Genomic DNA, 20,885 nt, shown 5'->3' on the forward strand with positions numbered 1-20,885 from the left:
AGACCTGGGCCACCTCACCCTCCACACATGTAGCCCAGCAAGGACATAGCAAGGAGAAGGGCCCCTCTGGGGAGACAAAGACTGAGAAGTAACTGAAACACCGAAGTTGGGGTGCTTGAGAAGAAAGCTGAACACTGGGGAGAAGTGGGGGGCCTCCAGCCTGGCTGTTAGAGAGGACAGGAGAGGCAGCTGACTGAGCTGGAAGGTCACACTTAGGGTGAGCTGGAGCATGTTCTGTTTCTGAGACAGGGTCTCATGATGTAGGCTGGTCTTGAACTTGTGGTGACCTCCTGCCTAGTGCTGGGATGACAGGAACACACCCCACACCCAGCTAGAGTTGGGGCAGCTTGAGGAGCAACCCAGGAGCTTCACCAGCAACACAGGATTTGGGAGGTAAACCAGGGTGTCTCAAGGAGAAGTAGGGGTGCCTTTAGCAGGAACTGAAATAAAACAGAAGTCGGGCGTGGTGGTGCACACCTGTAACCCAGCACTTGGGAGGCAGAGGCAGGAGGCTGGCTGAGAGTTTGAGGCCAACCTGGGCTGCAAAGTGAGGCCTGAACTGTATAGTGAGACACTGTCTCAAAAAGGGGAGAGAGAGAGACAGAGAGAGAGACAGACAGAGACAGAGAAAAAAAAAGAACGAACAAGAGAAAAGCAGTCTGAGGGAGCTGGGGTTCTGGGGGGAGGGCTGGCCCCTGAGGCTCAGCACCGCCCTCCTGCAGCCCCCAGCCACTCCTGGGATCTCCCTGGAGGCCTCCACCAGTCCCGACCCTGCAGGCCCCCATGTGCAGTGGGCTGTGGTCAGGCCGTCATCACGCCCAGGTTTAATTATAAACAGACCCAATGTCCAGTCCAGTGTGCAGTCAGAGGGCAGACAGGGACCTCCCAACCACCCAGCGTCCTAACCTGGAGCAGCTGAGGGAGGCCTCAGGACTGCCCCCCATAACATCAGCATGTGCCCTGGCCTAAGACCCCCAAAGCACCTTAGTTCTCCCCCCCTCGCAACAAGACAGTGAGCACCTGATTTCTCAGGCGGGCAATGGAGTCCAGCCAGGGCAGGGCCCACATGGGCATAGTGGGGCAGGGACCCTCCCTTCCAGGGACATAACTCAAGTCCATCTGGGGAGGAGGACATGGTATCTCTGCCCATCATAGAGCCAGTGGGGCGAGACCAGGCAGGGCTGCACCCCCAAGTGTCTGTTTTGAAGGTAAGGAAGGCTCTGTCTTTGGTATGAGTGCCTGGCTCAGTGCAGGACGGCAGGCATAGGCAGGAAGGGATGCCCGAGGCTCCCATGGAGGAGAAGACAGCAGCGGTTCTGTAGTTCCAGACAGGCCCAGAATAGAAGGCTGAGCACCCATAAGGCCACGACAGGGGCGCCTGGGAGCAGGAGCTGCTGAGAACAGTCACCTGTGGGCAGAAAGGGCTGGTGAGTAGGGCCGAGATCGCTACGCGTTGGCCTTTGTGGCTGTCCACGCTTGGCGTGGCCAGCAGCTGGGGCTGCAGCCCAGGCTCCCTACATTACCGCTGTGTCCCAGGCATCACCTGAACCTCTATGCACTGCCACTAAGCCCAGGGCCTATCTTGGAAGTGAATGTGTGAGACACAGGACCGTGACGGCCATGCTCACAGATTCCTTAGGGATACAGGGATGTCAGTGCCTGTAGATGTCTCAGGTGGTCTATGGGACCTCAGCCTCCAGGCGATGACCCTGCCTGCAGTGCTGGCCTAGTGGGGGATGTAGGAGGAGGCTGTTGGGTGAGGGGGAAGGGCAGGAAGTACATGTTGCCATGGAGACAGGAGAGCAGCATGACCTCTCCATCCTCTCCAGGGAAATTCCACAGCCCCTTGTGGGCCCCACACTGGTCCAGCCCAGCTCCCTGCATCTGAAGTCCCAGCCCCCAGGAGCCCCTCAGTCCAGGCGCCCACTCCAGCCCAGCCCCTCCTCCCCAAGTTCCCCACCCCCACCCCCAAGAGGGGAACCACATCTCAGTGCTCAGATTGGGCTCCATCTGTACCTGGGCCTTGGCTCAGGGCTCCCGCGCAACCACACCACGCAGGTGCAGCTCGCTCTCAGCAGCCACAATGGGCTGCCCGTTCTGCAGGTGGTAGTCGATGAGGTGGCTGATGCTCTCGAACAGCACGTCCTTCGTCCGCACCTGCAGACAGGGCCCAGGCATTAGCAGCAAGCCCCAGGGAGGCCACAGTACCCTGGCCCTGCTCCAGCAGGCGGAGACTCAGAGGCAAGGCCAGGTCAGACCAGAGGATCAGAGGGTGGTAGGGTCCAAACACAGAACCAGCCCTGAAGTCTAGAACTGTGGCTAGGCTTGGGCTTTGAAGCCACTAGGGTCCTTGGGCTGAGCCTCCTGCTATGGGTTACATGGTGGCCTCCACAAAGATATATGCAAGTTCCAACTTCAGTACCTCTACCTATGACTTTATTGGTGAAGTACCCAGGTGAAGCTAGGCATGGCAGTGCACACCTGCAATCGTAGCACCTGAGATGCTGAGGCAGGCGGATCTCCCTGAGTTCAAGGTCAGCTTGGGCTACATAGTGAGCTCAAGGTCAGACCGGGCTACTTAGTGAGACCCTGTCTCAAAAATAAATAATTTATTTATAGATCATTTTTTACCTGTGAAAGAATATCTGGTATTCTTGGCTACAGACCTTATGTCATTTAATACAGTGACCCCATAAAACTAATACAATCCTAATATCTTAGAGAGATAGATCCTAAAATTAGAGTCACCAAATCCAAAAACTGTTGGCATCTCAGAATGAGGAAATCTTTGCACCACTGATCTGGAGAGCCAGCCGCAAAGTGGAGAAACCCTTGACCCCAGGGCACTAAGCCTTCCCTGGGTGACACTGGCCTCCCTGGCTGCAGTCCATTGGAAAGCAAGTTGAAAGGCACACTCCTGAGCCTGTGCCCAAATCACCTACTTCAGTGACACTGGGGCATGGAGAGCTGCACTTTAGCAAAGTATCTCCAGGCGCTGGAGCTGCTGATCTACCCTAGAGATGCAGGTAATGGAGAGGGACTGGGCCTGGGAACAACTGATCCATCACCACCCTCCAGGCAAGGTGCCAGGGATATTCCAACAGGCAGAGCCTGGGCCCAGCTGTGTCCACCGCATGTGCACAGTGCAGAGACGGGGCCGTGCGAGGGGCCTGCAAGCCAGCTGGGTGGGAAAGCGTCATACACCACTGAGAAGGCTCTGAGCCTCAAGCCCTCCTCTCCTGGGCACAGCCCCTCAGCCTCAGGATGCTGGGCAACATTTCAAAACCCTGGCACTACTTGCACACTGGAAAATGCTGAGGGAACTATGAATGTTTTGGGGACGGAAGAGAGCGAGATCTCACTGGGTTAGGGAGGCTGAGGTGGAGGATCACTCATGAATTTGAGACCAGCTTGGGCTACATGATGGGACCCTGTCTCAAAAAACACCCATCGGCAGGCACCCCCTTACCACACCCTCGGGGTCCACCAGCAGCAGGTGCTTGGGCTGTCCAGCGTGCATGCCTGTGAGGACATACTGCCCGGGATTGGTGACGCTATCTCGCACCAGGAAGTCCCCATCAGCGCGCAGCAGCCTCTCAGCCGCCCGGCGGCTCATGCGGCCATGGTACCAGGGTTCCTGGCGCAGTTGTTCTTCCGTTGGGGCGATTGGGGCCCGGCGGGTGGGGGGACTGGGCCACTGGTCCTCTGCAATGCCTGCCGAGCACTCATGCAGCCTCAGGGCATCCTCAAACGGTCCTGTAGGGGAAACGGGTGCTGGGGGTGGGCAGGCAGGGCAGCGAGGCACACAGCCTGGCACATGGGCCTATTTGTAGCACAGTGATTGAGCTCCATGGACAAGTGTTGGTCCTGTGAAGCAACACGGGAGTCGGGGCCTCTAAGGATGCACAGGGAGGTCAGCATCTAGTCTCTTCCTATGTTTATACACATTCCTCTGTGCACTGACCTCCTGTCCTCTTAACCAGTAGCAGGACCCCAGCATTGCACAGCCCACTAGGGACACCAGGCATGACCTTCCTCTTGTTGCCTTCAGTACAAATGCGCTACCTGCACACAGCTAGCCCTGGTTCACTTGTGGCCTGGGGTCTCACCCTGCCAGGCTACAAACCTGCGAGGGCAGTCAGCATAGTCATGCCATCTTTCCAGCCAGGGATTGGCTGATGGCTGAGTACATCACCTGGGTGGGCCAATCAGAGGCAGCCCACACGTTTAAGGGTGACCCCCAGGGGACCATCACCCTCAGATCCCACCATCCGAATGCTCTGCCTGATAAACAGCAGGCGCTCAATAGCTATCAGCCCACGTCCTTATTGCAAGAATGAGAAGAAACAGACGGCAGAGGAAAGAGGGCTTTGCAAACATCTGAATGAAGAAATTGCCAGCCCTCCTGGGGGCCTGGGGGAGCCCTGTAGGTGGAGGCTGAAACTGCCTGGAAAAGTGGGAAGCTGGGGACCCTCCTCCCTCGGCCTTAGTCACCCTACAGCAGGGAAGGAACAGCTCTACCATGGACTTGGGATGAGGCCCAACCTTCCCTCACGGGATGGGGGAGCAGCCCCAGGGGCGCACAGCAGACTGGGGGTCCCATGTGCAGAAGAACAAGCTCCAACCCCCAAACAATGTGGTCTGGCCTCACCCCTCAGGTTGGGTCCCCTGGGAAGCAGGGTGCACTGCAGAGTTCAGGGAGAAGCCCAAGCCTCCACCCCATGCAGCCTCCTCCCTCCTCGACAGGACTTACGCATGTCAAACAGGTCCTTCTTGGGGCTGTCCTCAGGCTGCAGGGGCACCTGGTCCTCAGGCTCTGGAGCATCCAGACCCTGTGTGTTGACATACAGGTGCTCCTCGTAGTCCCGAGGCCCCCGGGCATCTGCCTGCACATAGCCATCCCCCGGCACAGCTGCAGAGGAGAGGGGGTAGTGGGTCATGGGGACCCTTGGGCAGGGCCAGCCAGGGGTGAGGACAGCGCCAAGGCCACTCTGCACACGGACAGGGTCCACCCCAACCTCTGCCCACGTCATACCAGGTTCACCAGGGACACAGCAGGACTCGGGCAGGGGCCGCAGACGCCCACCTTGAGTGTCAATTTCCGAGACAGCTCCCAATGTTTATGCTAAATCCCCACGTTTAAAAAATAACAGCAATAACCGCACTGGCCCTGTAATTATGTTATCAGTGTGATGCATGGTTGGGTCATTTCTTCTGTCTCTGCTCTATTTTCGGATTTGCTTTCTTTTCTTCTTTTTAATTTTACTGTTGAATGTGCAAAGCATTTGCATGGTTCAAAAGCCAGGAGAGTAGCGCGAGGAGCCCAGAGTCCCCTCCAATGTCCAGATCCTACAGATCTGAGCTCTCCACTCTGCCCCTAGCAGGTGAGGTATCCCCCCCAGTCTGTTGGGCCACCGAGCTGGCCCAGGGGCTAGGAAGCAACACCTGGGAACGACTCCCATGTCTCTTTACTTTGGGCTGAGCAACTTCAGGTCCCTGGGCACCCACACTGCCTTTGTTCTCAGCACTTAACCCTGGACAGAAGCCACCATCTGGCCAAACCCACACCGGGCCCAAGGTCACAATGTCTCCACCCTCAAAGAGATCCGGGCTCGCATCCCTGCGCTACCCCCTGAGCGAGTGGGTGGGCTAATTAGCCTCTGAGCCCCAGCTTCCTCCCAGCGCAGGGAGGGTGAGACCTTCCTCCTTGGCTCCTTGGCATGGTGAGAAATGAATGTTATCAGGAATGTGGAGGTGCACACTGTAATCTCAGCACTTGGGAGGCTGAAGCAGGAAGATCAACGGCAAGTTGGACTTCAGCCTGGGCTAGACAGTGAGTTCAAGGATACCCCGAACAACCCAGTGAGGCTGGGTCTCAAAACAAACACAAGAACAGCATGTAGCAAGATGAATCTGCATGAACACTAATTCTGCCCTAGCGCCCCCCCGTGGTGACTGACACGCAGGGGCCTTCAAAAGCTGGGCCTTTCTAAATGCCCAGGGCACAGGATCTTCTAGGCTTATAGTAGGACTATAGGGGGGCAGAAACTGACTGCAGGGTCCTAGAATGGGAGAGACCCTGCATGCAGTACACGGATGGAACAATCCCTAGGCACTGGAGGTGGGGCACTGACGTACTGATAGGAGTTCTTGGCCAGAGACTTATGAGTAGCTTGACAGGAAGCAACCATAGCGCACGCAGTGGCACTGGGGCAGGAGTCACTAGCGAGCCCCACAGTCAGGGAAGAGCAGCCAGACTTTCAGAGGAAAAGCAGAGCAGGGCCAAAGCACAGCTTGGTGCCTGGTGGGCGCCTGGCGATGGAGATTTCTTTAACCATGGGCTTGGGCAGCTGCTGAACGCACCAACGCTTGGCAGCAAAAGGCCCAGATTATTTGTGAGGATCTAAATAAGGCTCAACACAGATGCTGGCAAGACTGCAAGGAAACAGGCGGCATAGACAGCCTGGAGGGTAAAACACAGCCCAGCTGCCTCGGGAAGCAGAGTGGCAGACTTTGGTGACAGGACCAGGCATGGGGAGCTGCTGGGGCATCCAACACAGGACAGCAGCAAGGGACAACAAGCACAGGCCGGGAGCTGGAAGTGACCACAGCCTGTGCCTCATCAGCTGTCTCTGAGGCCCAACTCCTAACTGCCTAAGGGAGAACAAAAGTGCCCATGGGTGGGCGGCAAGCTGGGCGTCACTTCTGTCACGCGCCTCCTGAGTCACACAGCACAGGAGTGGTCAGGGGCCGGAAGCTCAGTCTTTCTGCTGAAACAAAGGCAAGTCAGGCACAGTGGCCCACGCCTGTCATCCCAGTGTTCTGGGAGGCTGAGGCAGGAGGATCACAAGTTTCAGCTCAGCCTGCATAACTCAGGAAGATCCTATCTCAAAATAAAAAATAAAAGAAGGGGCTGGAGATGTAGCTCCATGCCGAGGCCTTAGGTTCTAGCCCCAGTACTGCAAAAGGGAAAAGTCCACCTGACTGTCAGGTGTGGGGAGTAACGATCTCTACCCGGGACCCAGAAGCACATCCAATCCTCTTGTGCAGGCCAGGGGCACGGGCACACAGGATGCACGTGTGCTGTCACAGCCCACACCAGGAATCTACAGAGACATCTAGGAGTTGGGGCCAGCAGCCCAAACTCCGAGCTGTGAGGACCACAGAACGGCAAGAAAGCCTGTCCCGCAAGGCATGGAGAGAATCCACCCAAGACTGCCACACGCATAAAAGCCAGAGTGAACCACACACCTGTTGTCTCAGCACCCTGGAAAGCTGAGGAAGGAGGGTTGAAAGCTTAACCCCAGACTGCCTGGGCGATTTAAGAGACTTAGAGAGACCCTGTCACTAAACAAAAGGGGATGTAGCCCAGAGTGAATACTGGCTGGCATTGAATGCGAGGGTGACCTTAGACTCACAGAAATCCTCCTGACTCAGCCTCCAGGGGGCTGGGGTTACAGGTGTACAGTCTATACACCTGGTAGGGGCCGGGGAGATGGCTCAGTGGAATAAGCACTTCCCTGGCAAGTGCAAGGGCCTGAGTTCAATCCCTGGTTCCAGAAAAAAAAAAAAAAAAAAAAAAGTATACACCTGGTATTTCAACCATGTGATTCCAAATCTACACCCAAAGGCGCTCACACTCATCTGTCTGGGGAAGATGGGTGATACACACCCCAGCCTCCTCGAAGGCAAGCTGATCCCACACAGAGGGGAAACTGAGGCTGAGGGTTGCATCATACCTGAGCCGGAAGAGCACTGGTCCCACTGCAGGCTGCGGGTGTCTCTTCGCAGTGGGGATGCTCCCTGAAAAAGAGGCAAGGGCCCCTGGATGTGTGCGGCCCTGTACTGGCTGGCACCCCTGTTCCCACCCTAACCCCAATGGCTGCAGACTAGAGACAGTCAGAGCTCAGCCTCAGCCAGTGTCCCACCTCTCTGGGCACCAGCAGCGGCCATCAGGCCCCCTGGTGCTTCCCCGCAACCTGTTCTGTCCCATGGAAGGTGGTTACTTGCCTCTACCTTACATACAATGTTCCCACCGTCCTGTGCCCCTCCCAGCTTGGCTCTCCAGCAAGGTCCTTGTTACCCCCTGTGGCCAGCCTCAGAGGCCTCTGACCACCTCCAAAGCGCCCCAGTGTGATCTCCCCATAGTCCCTGTTGGACTGTGGCTGGGACAGGGGATGTGGCACACAATGGCACCCTGAGAGGGTCTCTGGGAACAAATGAGGCTTGGCAGGTAAGCAGACAAGGGTAGAGCCCAAGACCCCTGGGAGTGAGGCACTCGAGAGCAGGCAGCGCTAGCCCAGTCCAGCCCATGCGGATGACAGGCTGACCTGGCCGAGGGCTGCAAGGCCACAGGGCTGCGTGATGGTCAGCCTGGAGTCCACCAGCCCGCCCAGCGGCGGCTCCTTCCCTGGGATGCTGTTGTAGTAGTTGTGTCCCTCGGCCTCTTCCTCGTCCCCCCAGGCCGACTCCTCCAGCCCAGTCAGCCTGGGGCAAGGATGGAGGCAGAGCAGGTTTAGCCATGAGGACAGTAAACACAGCCGCACATACCTGCACAACTCACTGTCCTCCTCTTCTTCACCCAACCCCGACAGGACAGGGTAAGGTTCACCAGGGCAGGATTCTCGGGCCAAGGTAGGTGTGAGGACTAACGGGCCACCCCACCAGGGGGCCTCACACTTGGGTTACCTTTCGGGGGGCACCACTGCCTTGGGGGGGCTGTGCAGGTACTGCTTGAAGCGCAACTCGAAGGCTTGGCCCACGGTGCTGATGACGCTCTGTGCCAGGCCCTCGCAGCACTCCAGGATGTGACAGGCTAGGGCCAGCGACCAGTGAGGCCACTGCCGACTGACCCCAGCCTGAGCGCGTGGCTGCCCGACCCAGCCTGCAGCCCCACCTCCCCTGCACCTCACCTCTCTGGTTGATGGGGTCCTTGGCAACGTAGGCCACATAATCCGTCATGTCCTGGGGACAAGGGTGTGGGCAGAGACCAGCGGGACCCATCCTGGGCCCTGCCTGGATCCTGCTTCCCAGCCTCCCAGAGGGACAGGACCATGGGTCTGGGAAAGTGTGGAGGCTCCAAAGGCCACCTTACCGTGTCACCACCTGACGCAAAGGAGATGGACTGCATGTGGTGGCTGGCGATGACCTGCAGGGCGGAAGGGTCACGTGGTCAGGAGCGTCTCCCAGAGGGAGACCACAGCTGATCAGGGCCATGAAGGGATGCAGAGGTGTCCCCTTTATAGGGCCCCCACAGCTGGCCTTGGCCAGCCAGGATGACCTACATTCCACCAGGATAGATCCCTGGGCTCAGGGGCATACAGGGCCACAGAGGGGACAGAGCCGCCCCCACGGGAGGACATGCTGATATGTCCAGTAGCTCTTCATAGAAATATAGAGACACAGATACAGAGACACAAAGGCAGACACACAGTGACACAATGATACATATTAACACACAAACACCCAACATGTTGTTCAGGATTACTGGCAGTAGCATCCCTAGGATAATTTGCATGCTAATTTGCATATGTGTGCAACAGTCCCACCTCTTCTGCCACAGATCACTGAAATTCCCTCATGACAAGGCCAGGAGGGCAGTGTCCTCTCCACAAAAAGTCCTCTCTTCTGCCCTGTGGGGACCCTGAGCCCTGCTAGGTGTCCCAGCATCACTGTTCCCGGGGAGCCTCGCGGTCCTGCTGCTGGACAGAGGCCAGGACAGTGCACAGACACAGCAGATCCCCCATTACCCCGCCGGGGCTCCAGCTCACCCTGTCCCTCACCCCTGCCAGGAACTCTATGGGAACAGAGGCTGCATAGAGGTCCCATGTCCAGCTGCTGCACACACCAGGCCCAATGCCCAGGGCTCCACGTTGCACTCCCTGAAGGTGGCTTCTGTGGCAATTTCCTTATGGCCCCCAATAGCTGAGGCCTCAGCAAACCAAAGCTGACCCTGGGGCCACAGTCTTCCACTGAGAAGCCAGACCTTTGGACAGCAGCTAGCGTGACTGCTCTCGAGCCTTGGCCTCTACCAAGACAGACAGCAAGGCACATGGAGCGGCACAGCTGCAGGCCTGGGAGCCCAATGGACCTCCTGCGGCACTGGGGCTCCTTTATTATGCACCCTGTGCCTGGCTGGCTGCTGCAACTCCTCCCACACTTCTCCTTTGAATACCCTGATCAGAACCCATCATCAACTTGGCCAAAGTAAGAAATTCAGTGTCTGCAGCACCAAGACCCAGCCCTGTCCCAGGCCACCCTGAAGTTCCTCAACAGATGCTCCTTTTGTCCCTCAGGTTTACCCAAGTTGGCCCCTTCTCCATGGGATACAGCTGCAGCCATGATTCCTGGGCTGATCCATCTCAGTGTCTAGACTGTCCCTGTCCTCACCATGGCCCCTGCTGGCCTCTGCAAGACGCCTCCCTCCTCACCAGCTCACAGACCCTACCCTGCTATGCCTACACCTACATCTCTGTCATTGGAAGACAGGTTCCGCCTTGCACTGTGGACCTGAGTTGAGGGAGGCATCCTGGATTCCAAGGTGCTGAGCCGCCTCTCCCACGACTAAACCAGGAACCACCCCCAGCCCTGACAAGCCCTCATCCCCTGCCACAGAGGGCCACCTGGCCAGGAATGGTGTCCCCAGCTTGCAGCAGGGCCCCTAGACACCTTTCTGGCCAGGCCAGGGGACACATTCACCCTGCACCGGTCCTTCCACCTCCCCGTGGGTCCACCTAGGTGACAGAGTCCAGGGCCTTCGCAACGGTCCTGGGAATTCCAAGAGGGCTCATGTATCCCGTGGGAGCTGAGGGCAATGAGGCACCCACCTGACGCGTGGCGGGCACCGAGAGATTGAGGCCGTCGGTGGAAATGTTCACAGAAATGCTCATGCCGGCAAAACGCAGGTTGCTTTTGCCCAGGATAGAGGCCAGGGCCTTGTTGGGGGCCTGGGAAAGAGGGGGCAGAGAGACAGAGCTCAACATGGAAGGGGTGGGGCGCAAGATAGGGGCAGGGCCATCATGGAGCATGGGGCTCAGCGTGTGGTGGAGCTCAGGGCGCAAACTGGACTGAGGAGGGGCGGGGCTGGGAATGGGGCGGGGCTCGGCGTGGGGGTGGAGCTCAGCGAGAGTGGGGAGACCTGGCCTCAGCTCTTTGGACCTATACAGGTGGGCAGTGTCACAGGGGTACCCAGGATGGCCACTGTGTCCCCATAGCCTCGGATTTTGCCTTTCAGCTGGAGGGGAGCTGCAGACCTCACCTACCTTCTTTTTCCAGGAGCCCCTGATGCCTGGAACAGCCTCGTGGAGCCGATTTATGGCCTCCCTGTGATTGGAGGGAGACTTGGATGGAGGAGATCGGAAATAGCAGGAGCGGGGCCCAGAGAAGGATGGCGTGGGAGAGAGGAAAAGGAAGGTCCAGAACAAGAGGCCTGCCCTCTGCCCCAATCCCAACCCGGTCTCCTTTCTGTGTTCACTGCATTCCAGGAGGGGTCATACCCAGAGCCTGACAGGGCAAGCAGAGGGCCCCCGCCTGAACCACCCCCAGGTGGCAGGAATGGACCGCCAGCCGTACAGAAGGCAGCTGCGACCCCAGGGACACTGAGGTCCCATGAGCACAAAAATAGGCACGAGGATGTCAGTGTTATGGAGAGACACAGCCCTGACCCTGCATAGGACAAGGGACTGAGAAGGGACAGCTGCTGAGAAAAAGTCAGCCTTGCCTCAGAAGGGTAAACTGAGTCACCACTGGAGCATGCAGTCCCACTCCCACTATAGCATCACTCAGTCAGGTGACACCATGGTGCCCACAGACCTTATGGACAGCTGGGGGTGTGGTGGGATCATCTGCCCCACTGCCATCTACCCAGGACACCCCAGAGTGCCACCCGCAGGCCCCCAGCACGGCAGGGGAAACGGCACAGCACTCTGCAACCTGGCTGGTCACCTGTCCCACAGAGGAAACCCGAGCCTGGCCTCCAAGGGCTCACCTGGTCACCTGGGTCCGAGTGCTGAAGTCCAGGGAGCGCATGGATCTGAGCACCTCAATGCAGCCCATGTACTAAGGACAGAGAATACAGTATCAGCAACAGCCACAGTCCAGGACCTGGGCCCTTTCCCAGGTAGTCTCATGCCATGGCTCCGCCGTGCACTAAGGTGTCTTGGAGCCTTAGGGAACTCAGGCAGGACACGACTGTTACCCTCCCAACCCTGCAGCACCCTGCTGGAAGGTGCAGGTCATGGCCACGCTGCTGGGGATGTGCAAGACAGACGAATGCAGAGTCAGAGGTGGATTCGTGGGTGCTGGCACTAGAGTGTGGATGGAGCTTCTTTTAAACTGGGGATGGAATCCAGGGCCTAGGCTCAAATTTACAGTCCTCCTGTCTCAACCTCCCAAAGTGCTGGGAACATAGGACTACACCATCGTGCTGCAGTTCTTTTTTTTTTTTTTTTTTTTTTTTTTTTGTATTTTAGGGAAGGGTCTACAAGGTGTTCAGGGTCTCACTACTAGATCAGACTCGTAGTGATCCGCCTGCTTATAGCCTCCCAAGAGCTGGGATTACAGGTGCACACCACCAGGCCTAGTCTCTGGGGTTCTTTTGCAATCATTTTTTTTTTTTTTTCAAATTCAACCTCTTACTTTTTTTTTTTTTTTTTGAAAAGGGTCTCACTCCGTGGCCCCAAAAGATACTTTCATTTCAGCCTAAAGACTGTACCACACCAGGCTTATTTTGTGATTTTTATCCCACCTTGTCTTGTTTTCTAAGAGTAGGTTTCACTATATAGCTCAGGCTGGCCTTGAATTCATTATGTAGCCCTGGCTCCAACTCACAGTGGAGCCTCTCAGGTCCTGGGATGACAACAGGCATGTACCACCATGCCCAGCTCTTTTTTTATTTTATTTTATTCGTTTTTATTTATTTAGTAGAGGGTCTACAGGGTCTCACTACGTAGATCAGACTTGTACTGATCCTCCTGTTTTCAGCCTCTCATGCCCTGTCTCAGTGTACCCCGGGGGCAGGGCCAGCATGGCGCACCAGGGATCTAAATCCGGGTCCCTGTGTCTGCCGAAGCAGGCCCTTTAGTCCACTGAGCAATCTGGCCAGCCCTTTCCAGTTCATTTTTTTAAAAACAACAAACACCCATCAACTTTGACCCCACAATACCATTTTTACGGCTCTGCCCCCCTAGGCCAGATCCCTAAACTCTACCCCAGCCCTGCCTAGAGCTGGAGGTGGGCACAGGACCAAGTTGCTAGGGCACAGCTTCCTGACCCTAGCACCAGCTCCTGGCCTGCAGGCCTTGGTCTCCCCTGCAGTGCACCCGGGCCACCCTCTGGGCCTGCAGCGCTGAACGCGTACAGAAGAACCCGGGCTGAATGGAGTCCATTCAGCAGATGCACAGCGCTCTGTTACGCTGCATTTCTTTCTTTTTTTTAATCTTTAATATTTTATGTATTTATTTATTTATTTGGTACAGGGTCTCGCTGCACAGCTCAGACTCCTATTGATCCTCCTGTGTCAGCCTCCCCAGCCCTGAAATTATAACCATGCGCCACCACACCAGTCTTGGTGGCCAGCTCAGTGTTCTCAAAATGGGCCAGCTGGCATACCATGTAGTATGGGTTATCGAACCTGGGTCCTTGTGCTTGCCAGGCAAGTGCTTAGATCTCTGAGCTATCTCCCCAGCACCATGCTTTTTTTTTTTTTTTTTTTTTTTTTTTTTTTTTTTTTTTTTTAAGTATTTGGTACAGCATCTCACTACGCAGCTCAGACTTGTAGTGATCCTCCTGTTTTCAGCCTCTCCAGCACTGGGATTACAGGTGTGCACCACCACGCCCCATCTCTGTGGCCTCTCAGTGTGCCCAGGGGTCAGGGCTGACACAGCACGTGGTGCTGGGGATCAAATCCTGATCCCTGCACTTGCTTAAGCAGGCACTTAGTCCACTGAGCTATCTCCCCAGTCCCATGTTATACTGAATTTCCAATAAGCATTGAAGAAATTTATTAATATTAAACGAGTGTGGTGATGCACGCCTGCCATCCCAATATTCAGAAGAGTGAAGCAACAGTAACAGGATGACCATGAAGGGCCGGGGATACAGCTCAGTGACATAAGCACCTGCCTGGCAAGCACAAGGTCCCAAGTTCAATCCCCAGCACTGCAAAAAGGAAAAAAAAAAAAAAATGATGACCACGAGTTTGAGGCCAGCCTAGGCTATGTAGCAAGACCCTGACTCAAAAATGAGAGATTGTTGTTGTTGTTATTATTATTATTGCTATTATTATTATTATTATTATTATTATTATTATTGCTATTACTTTTCCCCAAATAGTGGACGGTACATACACTAAAATTTGTCTGCTTTCCTTAGAGATACAACTGGCTCTGCTGTGTTTTTGCCAGAGCTAAACAAATCGTGGTACTTGGGACAGAAGAGGATGCATTGTAAGCAGAGGCAGTTGTTAGATGTGTATAAGAAATCACCTCCAAGAGCCGGTGTCAGTGTCACCTTGGAGACAGAGGGCACAGTGAGGAAGCTTTATGTCAAGGTGACGGGGAGGCGGGGCATCCCTACCATGTGCAGGGCTCCCAAGGCCTATCGAATATGGGGATAAGGTGGCCTGGGCAGAGTCCTTACGGCTGCCCAGGGCAGAGGACCTGGCACCCTCAGTAATTTGTAAAAATGGTCACAAGTTATTGTTCTATGAATGTGACAGGCAGGGCCTCAGAAGAGGACTGCCCCAAAAGCCCTGTGAGGCCCTAGGTAGCCAGCACAGCCTGCTGGACGGGACACATGTCCCCGCTGACACGGGGCCAATGGTCACAAATGCAGGGCCTAGGAACACCCACACCCCTATGCAGATTGTGAGAAATGACAGACGTTGGCGTTTGACTCCACCAAACTGTGGAGTAGTGAGCTACGCAGCAAAGGGTCGCAGGAACAGTGACCCAGGGTCAGCCAAGGGAGGGGTCCAGGCCAAGCAAACAACATCGGCCCCAAAAGTGGGAGCACCATGAAGACAAGAGGAGAGAGGCAGAGCCATAGCATAGTGGCAGGGGTGGGGGTGTCCATTGGGAGAGATCCGAGCCATGGGAGAGCTTCAGGCTGCAGGAGACAGGGAGACTGAGCCGCCTCACTGGCGGGTGGGTGCATAGATGGGTGGCTGGTGGATGACGGAGGTATGATGGTGACTGGAGGGGTGGTCAGATAGATGGATTATAGGTAAATCAATGGTTGAATAAATGATGAATGGATGGATGTGTGGGTAGGTAGATGGAAAGATGGATGGGTGGTGGATGGATGGATGAGTGGATGAAGGTGTGGACAAGAAGAGAATGGATACGAAATAGATAAATGGATGGATGGGCCTGCTTAGGCAAGCACAGAGACCTGAGTTCAATCCCTGGCACCACATGCCACATGAGCACCAACTCTGGGTATTCTGAGCTGGCCACTACTGAGACCAGGCGTGGTGGCACATGCCTATAATCACAGCACTGGGGAGGCTGAAAACAGGGGGATCACTATGAGTCTTAGCTGCACAGTGAGACCCTGAACAAAATACATTAAAAATATATATATACTCTGGTTTCTCTCCAGATTGTATAAATCTTTAGGCTTTTACTAAAGATTTCTTTTTTTTTTTTTTTTTTTTTTTTTTTTTTGCAGAGCCAGGGATTGAACTCATGCCCTTGCACTTGCCAGGGAAGCACTTATTCCACTAAGCCATCTCCCCAGCCCCTAAAGATTTCTATGGAGAGGAAAAAATAATAAAAGTTTAAAAATAAATAAATGAATGGATGAGTGATGGATGGGTGGGTCAACAGGTAAACAGATGGATCTGTAGGTGGATGGATGGACAGAGGGATGAAGGATGGGTGGATGAACAGATGAACATAAAGGTGGACACATGGCTCACTGGATTGGTGGATGATTGGACAAACTGAAGGATTGTAGGTAAATTAATGACTGAATAGATGGCAACTGCTTGGATGGATGGGTGGGTGGGCAGATGAACGGATGACAGGTGACGGCTGGGCATGGGGTGGAGGCAGGGATGGAGAGAGGGTGGGCTGACCGATGAAGACACAGGCACGGATCACACATCCATCATACGGCAGACATGTAGCACTTCAAGGGGTATCAACAACAATCCTCGACCCCAGAACAGGATTGGACAGCTCAAGCACAACACATGTCTCTCCCTGGGTGGGTGTCCACACTAGTGTCTGATGCTCCAGGGCCATACAAGAGGGATGTTGCAGATGCTACAGGTCTGGGTAGCACACTCTCGCATCACTGATTCAAGTCGATTTGGTAGCTACATTTTTCCCTGCTCTCTGGTATAGGGGTCAGAAGGTGGGAGCCTCATAAAAAGAAGACCCCCCCCCAAGAAAGGGTGGTCTTCTCATCTTCTGTTGGAAAGGCTTGGTCCACAAACAACGCCTGGTGTGGTGGCTGCCTCTCTGTGACCACAAGGAAAAATAAGCCAACACACTGAAGATGACCACACAAAAAACCCTCGACCTTGACGGTTTTTGCCAACTGCCCTCCTTGGGCAGTTACTGCCGACACCCTGCACGGTGAGGCAAGGGCTCCCTGGAAAGCAGGCGGCTCTCACTTGTGTAGACAGAAGTCCAACAAGTCAAGGCAGAACAAGAGGGGCCCAGGCCTGGGCATCCATAGAGCTGGGTGCCAACTCCAGAAAGCACCAGGTCTCCGACATGGCCCCTTCAGCAAAGATTGAGTCAGGGATAAACGGCCACCTAGGACAGGGCTGCCCAATCGGGGCCCACTTCCCTGTGGGGCCACTTACATCTGCTGTGACATGAAAAATGAGGCTCCATGTCACACAGTGACAGCAGATACAGAAAGTCCTCTGGGCAGCGTGGGGCCGCAGGAGGAGGAACTATTCTACAGAATCTCAGCCAAGAAGACCTCGGAGCGAGGGCACTGAGGAAACAGAGCTTCAGACAACTGGATGGATCTGCCCTGGACCCCAGAGCCCAGCCACCCACACCCAAGTCTGTGCAGCTGCCTCGCCCAGTGCGTCTTTGTGATGGGCTCTCCTGTGTGTCATTTGGCCTGCAACCACCTGGCCCCCTGTGCATCTACCATCACACACACCCTTGCTGTACACGCAGCTTTCTTGTTTTCTTTCTTCCTCCTCTCCTCCTTCACTGTTGTTGTTGTAGTTTGAGAAGTTTTTCCTATTTATCCCAGGCTGACCTCGAACATTCAGCAACCTTCCTGCCTCAGCCTCCTGAGTGCCGGGATGACAGGTGTATGCCACCACACCTGGCTGCTTCTTTGGTTTTGTTGCACCTCAGCTTCTGCAGAAAACCTCCAGATTGTGCAGCACGACCAGCCCGGGTCTCTAGAGACCCCAGGCGGCAGAGCTAGAGCCCAGCTGGACCACATCTGTGTACGGCCCTTCAGCCTGCATGCATGGACGCACAGGGCTCTGTGAAAGTTTGTGATGCCAGGAGCCAGAACATCAACTGGCTCTGAGCCTCCTGGCTGCTGGAATGAAATCCCATAAACTTGGGGGCCACTGAGCCGAATCCAGGTGTGGGTATCAGGGTACTCCTCCTAAGGCTCCAAGGAGAAACCAAGTCCTTGTCCTGGCTCCTAGAGGTGCCCACAGTCCTTGGCTTGTGGCACCTTCCTCCATCTGCAGAGCTGGCAACACCACTTCTTCAGACTCTCTCTGCCTCTCAGACCCCTACACCCACTCAGAGGGGCTCTGGGAGACACCCAGCCTGGTTGTTCCAAGGTGACCCCCTCTCAGGGTCCTGAACTTAAGACTCATGGAGGTCATTAATTTGCCAATCACAGGTCCTCAGGGATTCTCACCCTCATGGAAGGAGACCTTGCTCGCGTCTGGGCCTGGATGGCCACAAAGCAACCTTGCCTCCCTGTGCCTCAGTTTCCCCATCTGTAACAGGGAGTTCCTGGCACAAGAGATGTGCTCAGATCTGCTGATCCCATGTCTCTCCGCTGATGTGACTGGGGGTGGGCAGTGCCCAACCCCATCTCCTACTTGTCTGCCAACCAGGAGGCTTGTTTGGCATCCGCTCACCCTGGGATACCCGAGCAGGAAGCAGCAGCTCCCAAGACACAGAGCTGGGCTGAGGCTGCTTCAGACTCTACACGGTCCCTGACCAGCATTGCCACCTCAGCCACCATCAGCACCCCCAGCGGTCCCAGCCTGAGCCTTCTAGAGCTGCATGTCTCAGCCTAGATCTCACCTCCAGCTCTACTAGCTAGTCATCTGTCTACCTGCCATCCAATGTTACTATTGCCTCGCCCCTCCCAGGCCCTATGACTTCCCAACTTCCATTTATACTCTCTCTCTCCTCTCTCTCTCTCTCTCTCTCTCTCTCTCTCTCTCTCTCTCTCTCTCTCTCTCTCTCTCTCTCTCTCTCTCTCTCTCTCTCTCTCCCCCCCCCGTACACTACTGATAGGATTTGAACCCAGGGCCACCCCACTGAACTACATCTCAAGCTTGTTTTTATTTTTTATTTTGACACAGAGTCTAAGTCACTACATTGCCCAGAGTAGGTCAAACTTGTCATATTCCTGCATCTGCCTCCCAGAGTGACAGGTGTGCTCCACTCGGCCAGGCTTTTCTTGTCCCCTTACTTACTCATTGCCTCTCCCACTACAACCTGCAGTAGCTCCCTAAGGCCAGGCCTTTCTCCTTGCCTCCACATCCTCAGTACCTGAAGCAGTAGGCAAACGCTAACCACATGCGCTGGACGCTAACTGTCCACCCAGACCTGGGAGTCAAGAACAAATTCTAAACCTGTGGGTCCAGGTCAGACCTGGGGATCTGCACATCCCAGAGATCTGATGCCAGCCTGGACCCGTTTGGGGTGTGGTGGGGTCTTAGCGGCCGGCAGCTGCTGTAACAACCTACCACCAATTAGGAGGCTTAGAACAGAAAAGGCCAGGTATGGTGGCACACACTTGTAATCCCAGCATTTGGGAGGCTGAGCAGGAGGATCGCTGCAAGTTTCAGGCCAGCCTGGGCTACAAAGTGAGTTCAAGGCCAGCCTGCACTGCATAGAGACCTTATCTCAAAACAAACAAACAAACACACACACACACACACACACACACACACAAAAGTAATCAGTTCTGGAAGTGGGAATTCTGAGATCAGACTGTGCAGGGTTGTACCTCTCCTCCAAGCACCAGGGGAGAGTCCTTGCCTCCCCCAGCTTCAGGGACACCTGACCAGCTTCAGTGGCTCTGAGTAAAGTGGCTTGAGTCGGCTTCACTCCAGCCCCGTATATCTTGTCTTCTCGTGGCCCCTTGGCCTCTAATCCAGCAGCACTATACCATTCTGATGACATCTGCGAGGTCCCCTCTTCCAACCCAAGTCCCACTCACAGATCCGCCATGCACACAGATGGGGGGTAGTGCTGGGGACCCTTCTCAGAAAGCAAGGACCCAGGACCACCAGCCTCAAACACCTCTTCAGGCTCCTATCAGGAGTACCAGGAAGGAGCTGCAGGCCCTGCCCATGCCGATGCTCCCAGCAGACACTGATGGTTTTGCCAACTTTGGTGGGTGGCAAGAGAGGTCTCTGAAGGCCAGCAACACTCACTTGAGGCTTCTTTCCAAAGGCTTTATTAAAAACTAGACAAAAAGCCGGGTATGGCACTACATGCCTGTAATTCCAGCAATCAGGGTGGCTCAGGCAGAAGGATCTCAAGTTCCAGGCCACCCTGGACAATTCAGCAACAACTTGTCTCAAATTAAAATAAAAACACTGGGGAGGTTGAGGCAAAAGAATTGTTGGGAGATCAAGACCAGCCGGAGGTACAAAGTGAGCTCAAGGCCATCCTGAACTGCATAGCTTGACCCTGTCTCAAAAATAAATAAATAAATAAATAAATAAATAAATAAATAAAAAGACAAAAATAAAAAAAAAAATTAATGAGCCAAACCTGCTAGTTCAAGCCTGTAATCACAGCACTCTGGAGGCTGAGGCAGGAGAATCACCATGAGTTTTAGGCCAGCTTGGGCTATATAAGTGACTTTAAGGCCAGTCTGCATTACATAGGGAGACCCTATCTCACAAAGACAAAACATTAAAATTAAAAAATAAAAAGCACAGGGGGTGTGGTTTTGTGTTGAATGCTTGCCTAGCTGTGCCACACCCCAGACTTCCATCCTCAGCACCACCAAAGGACAAAAAACAAGCTACACACACGGGGCCCTGAAGGATTGTCAGTGTCCATAGGTGGAGGGGGCTCATCTATTTCCACACTTTCTGCGTGTTGGCATGGCCCAGAACAAAATCCCGGGATAATTAAACAAAGGCGGATCTCCCAGCCACAAGGGAGCTGCAGGTCCAATCCCAAAATCTTGGCGTCCCATTAAAGTCACCAGCGCCTCTAGCCAAGGTCTATGCGATGGAGTGGTCCTAGGGCTAGGTGGCTGTGTGTCTCATCCGTGTGCTCTTCTTGGACCCCAACCCAACTAGGAAGGGGGGAATACTTGCGCATGCGCCCTCCCACCTGCGCCTCTCCCCGCCCCTCCCCACGTGATGCCGTGGGAACCAGACCAGAGATGGGGGTCGCGGAGGTGGGGAGAGAGGACACCTAACTCTTAGGGTCCACGCTCTGTAAAGGAAGTGGAGAGAGCCCTAGACCCCTGGATGCAGAGAGGGGTTTCGGAGGGGACGCGACCCCAGAGTCCCGCGGGCGCACTCACCCGGACGATGTAGGACACCCCCGGCCCCAGGACCCTGGCGTCGGGGTGCAGCCAGCCGTGCGCGGGCTTGTGGATGAAGCCGCCTTTGCGCGCCCACTCGTCAGCCGCGTCCAGGGGCCCGGACGCCCCCCGCGCACCCCGCGGCCCGCGCGCCCCCG

General features: G+C 55.2%; 1 protein-coding gene across 1 annotated transcript; it reads right to left on the minus strand.

Annotated features, from left to right (window-relative positions):
• Positions 1–770: 770 nt before the first annotated feature.
• Shc2 (SHC adaptor protein 2) lies at positions 771–20,883 on the minus strand (the record flags this gene model as incomplete). The annotated part of the gene is made up of 13 exons (XM_004632902.2): positions 771–1,408; positions 2,017–2,157; positions 3,470–3,756; positions 4,754–4,912; positions 7,740–7,803; positions 8,331–8,487; positions 8,689–8,815; positions 8,913–8,964; positions 9,095–9,148; positions 10,827–10,946; positions 11,262–11,322; positions 11,987–12,057; positions 20,728–20,883. Coding segments are annotated over 12 exons (1,437 nt in total), but the record flags the coding sequence as incomplete, so codon positions are not given.
• Between the last annotated feature and the right edge of the window lie 2 nt (positions 20,884–20,885).

This window comes from Octodon degus, unplaced genomic scaffold (genome assembly GCF_000260255.1).
Source record: "Octodon degus isolate 3935 unplaced genomic scaffold, OctDeg1.0 scaffold00050, whole genome shotgun sequence".
Lineage (NCBI taxonomy): Eukaryota > Metazoa > Chordata > Mammalia > Rodentia > Octodontidae > Octodon > Octodon degus.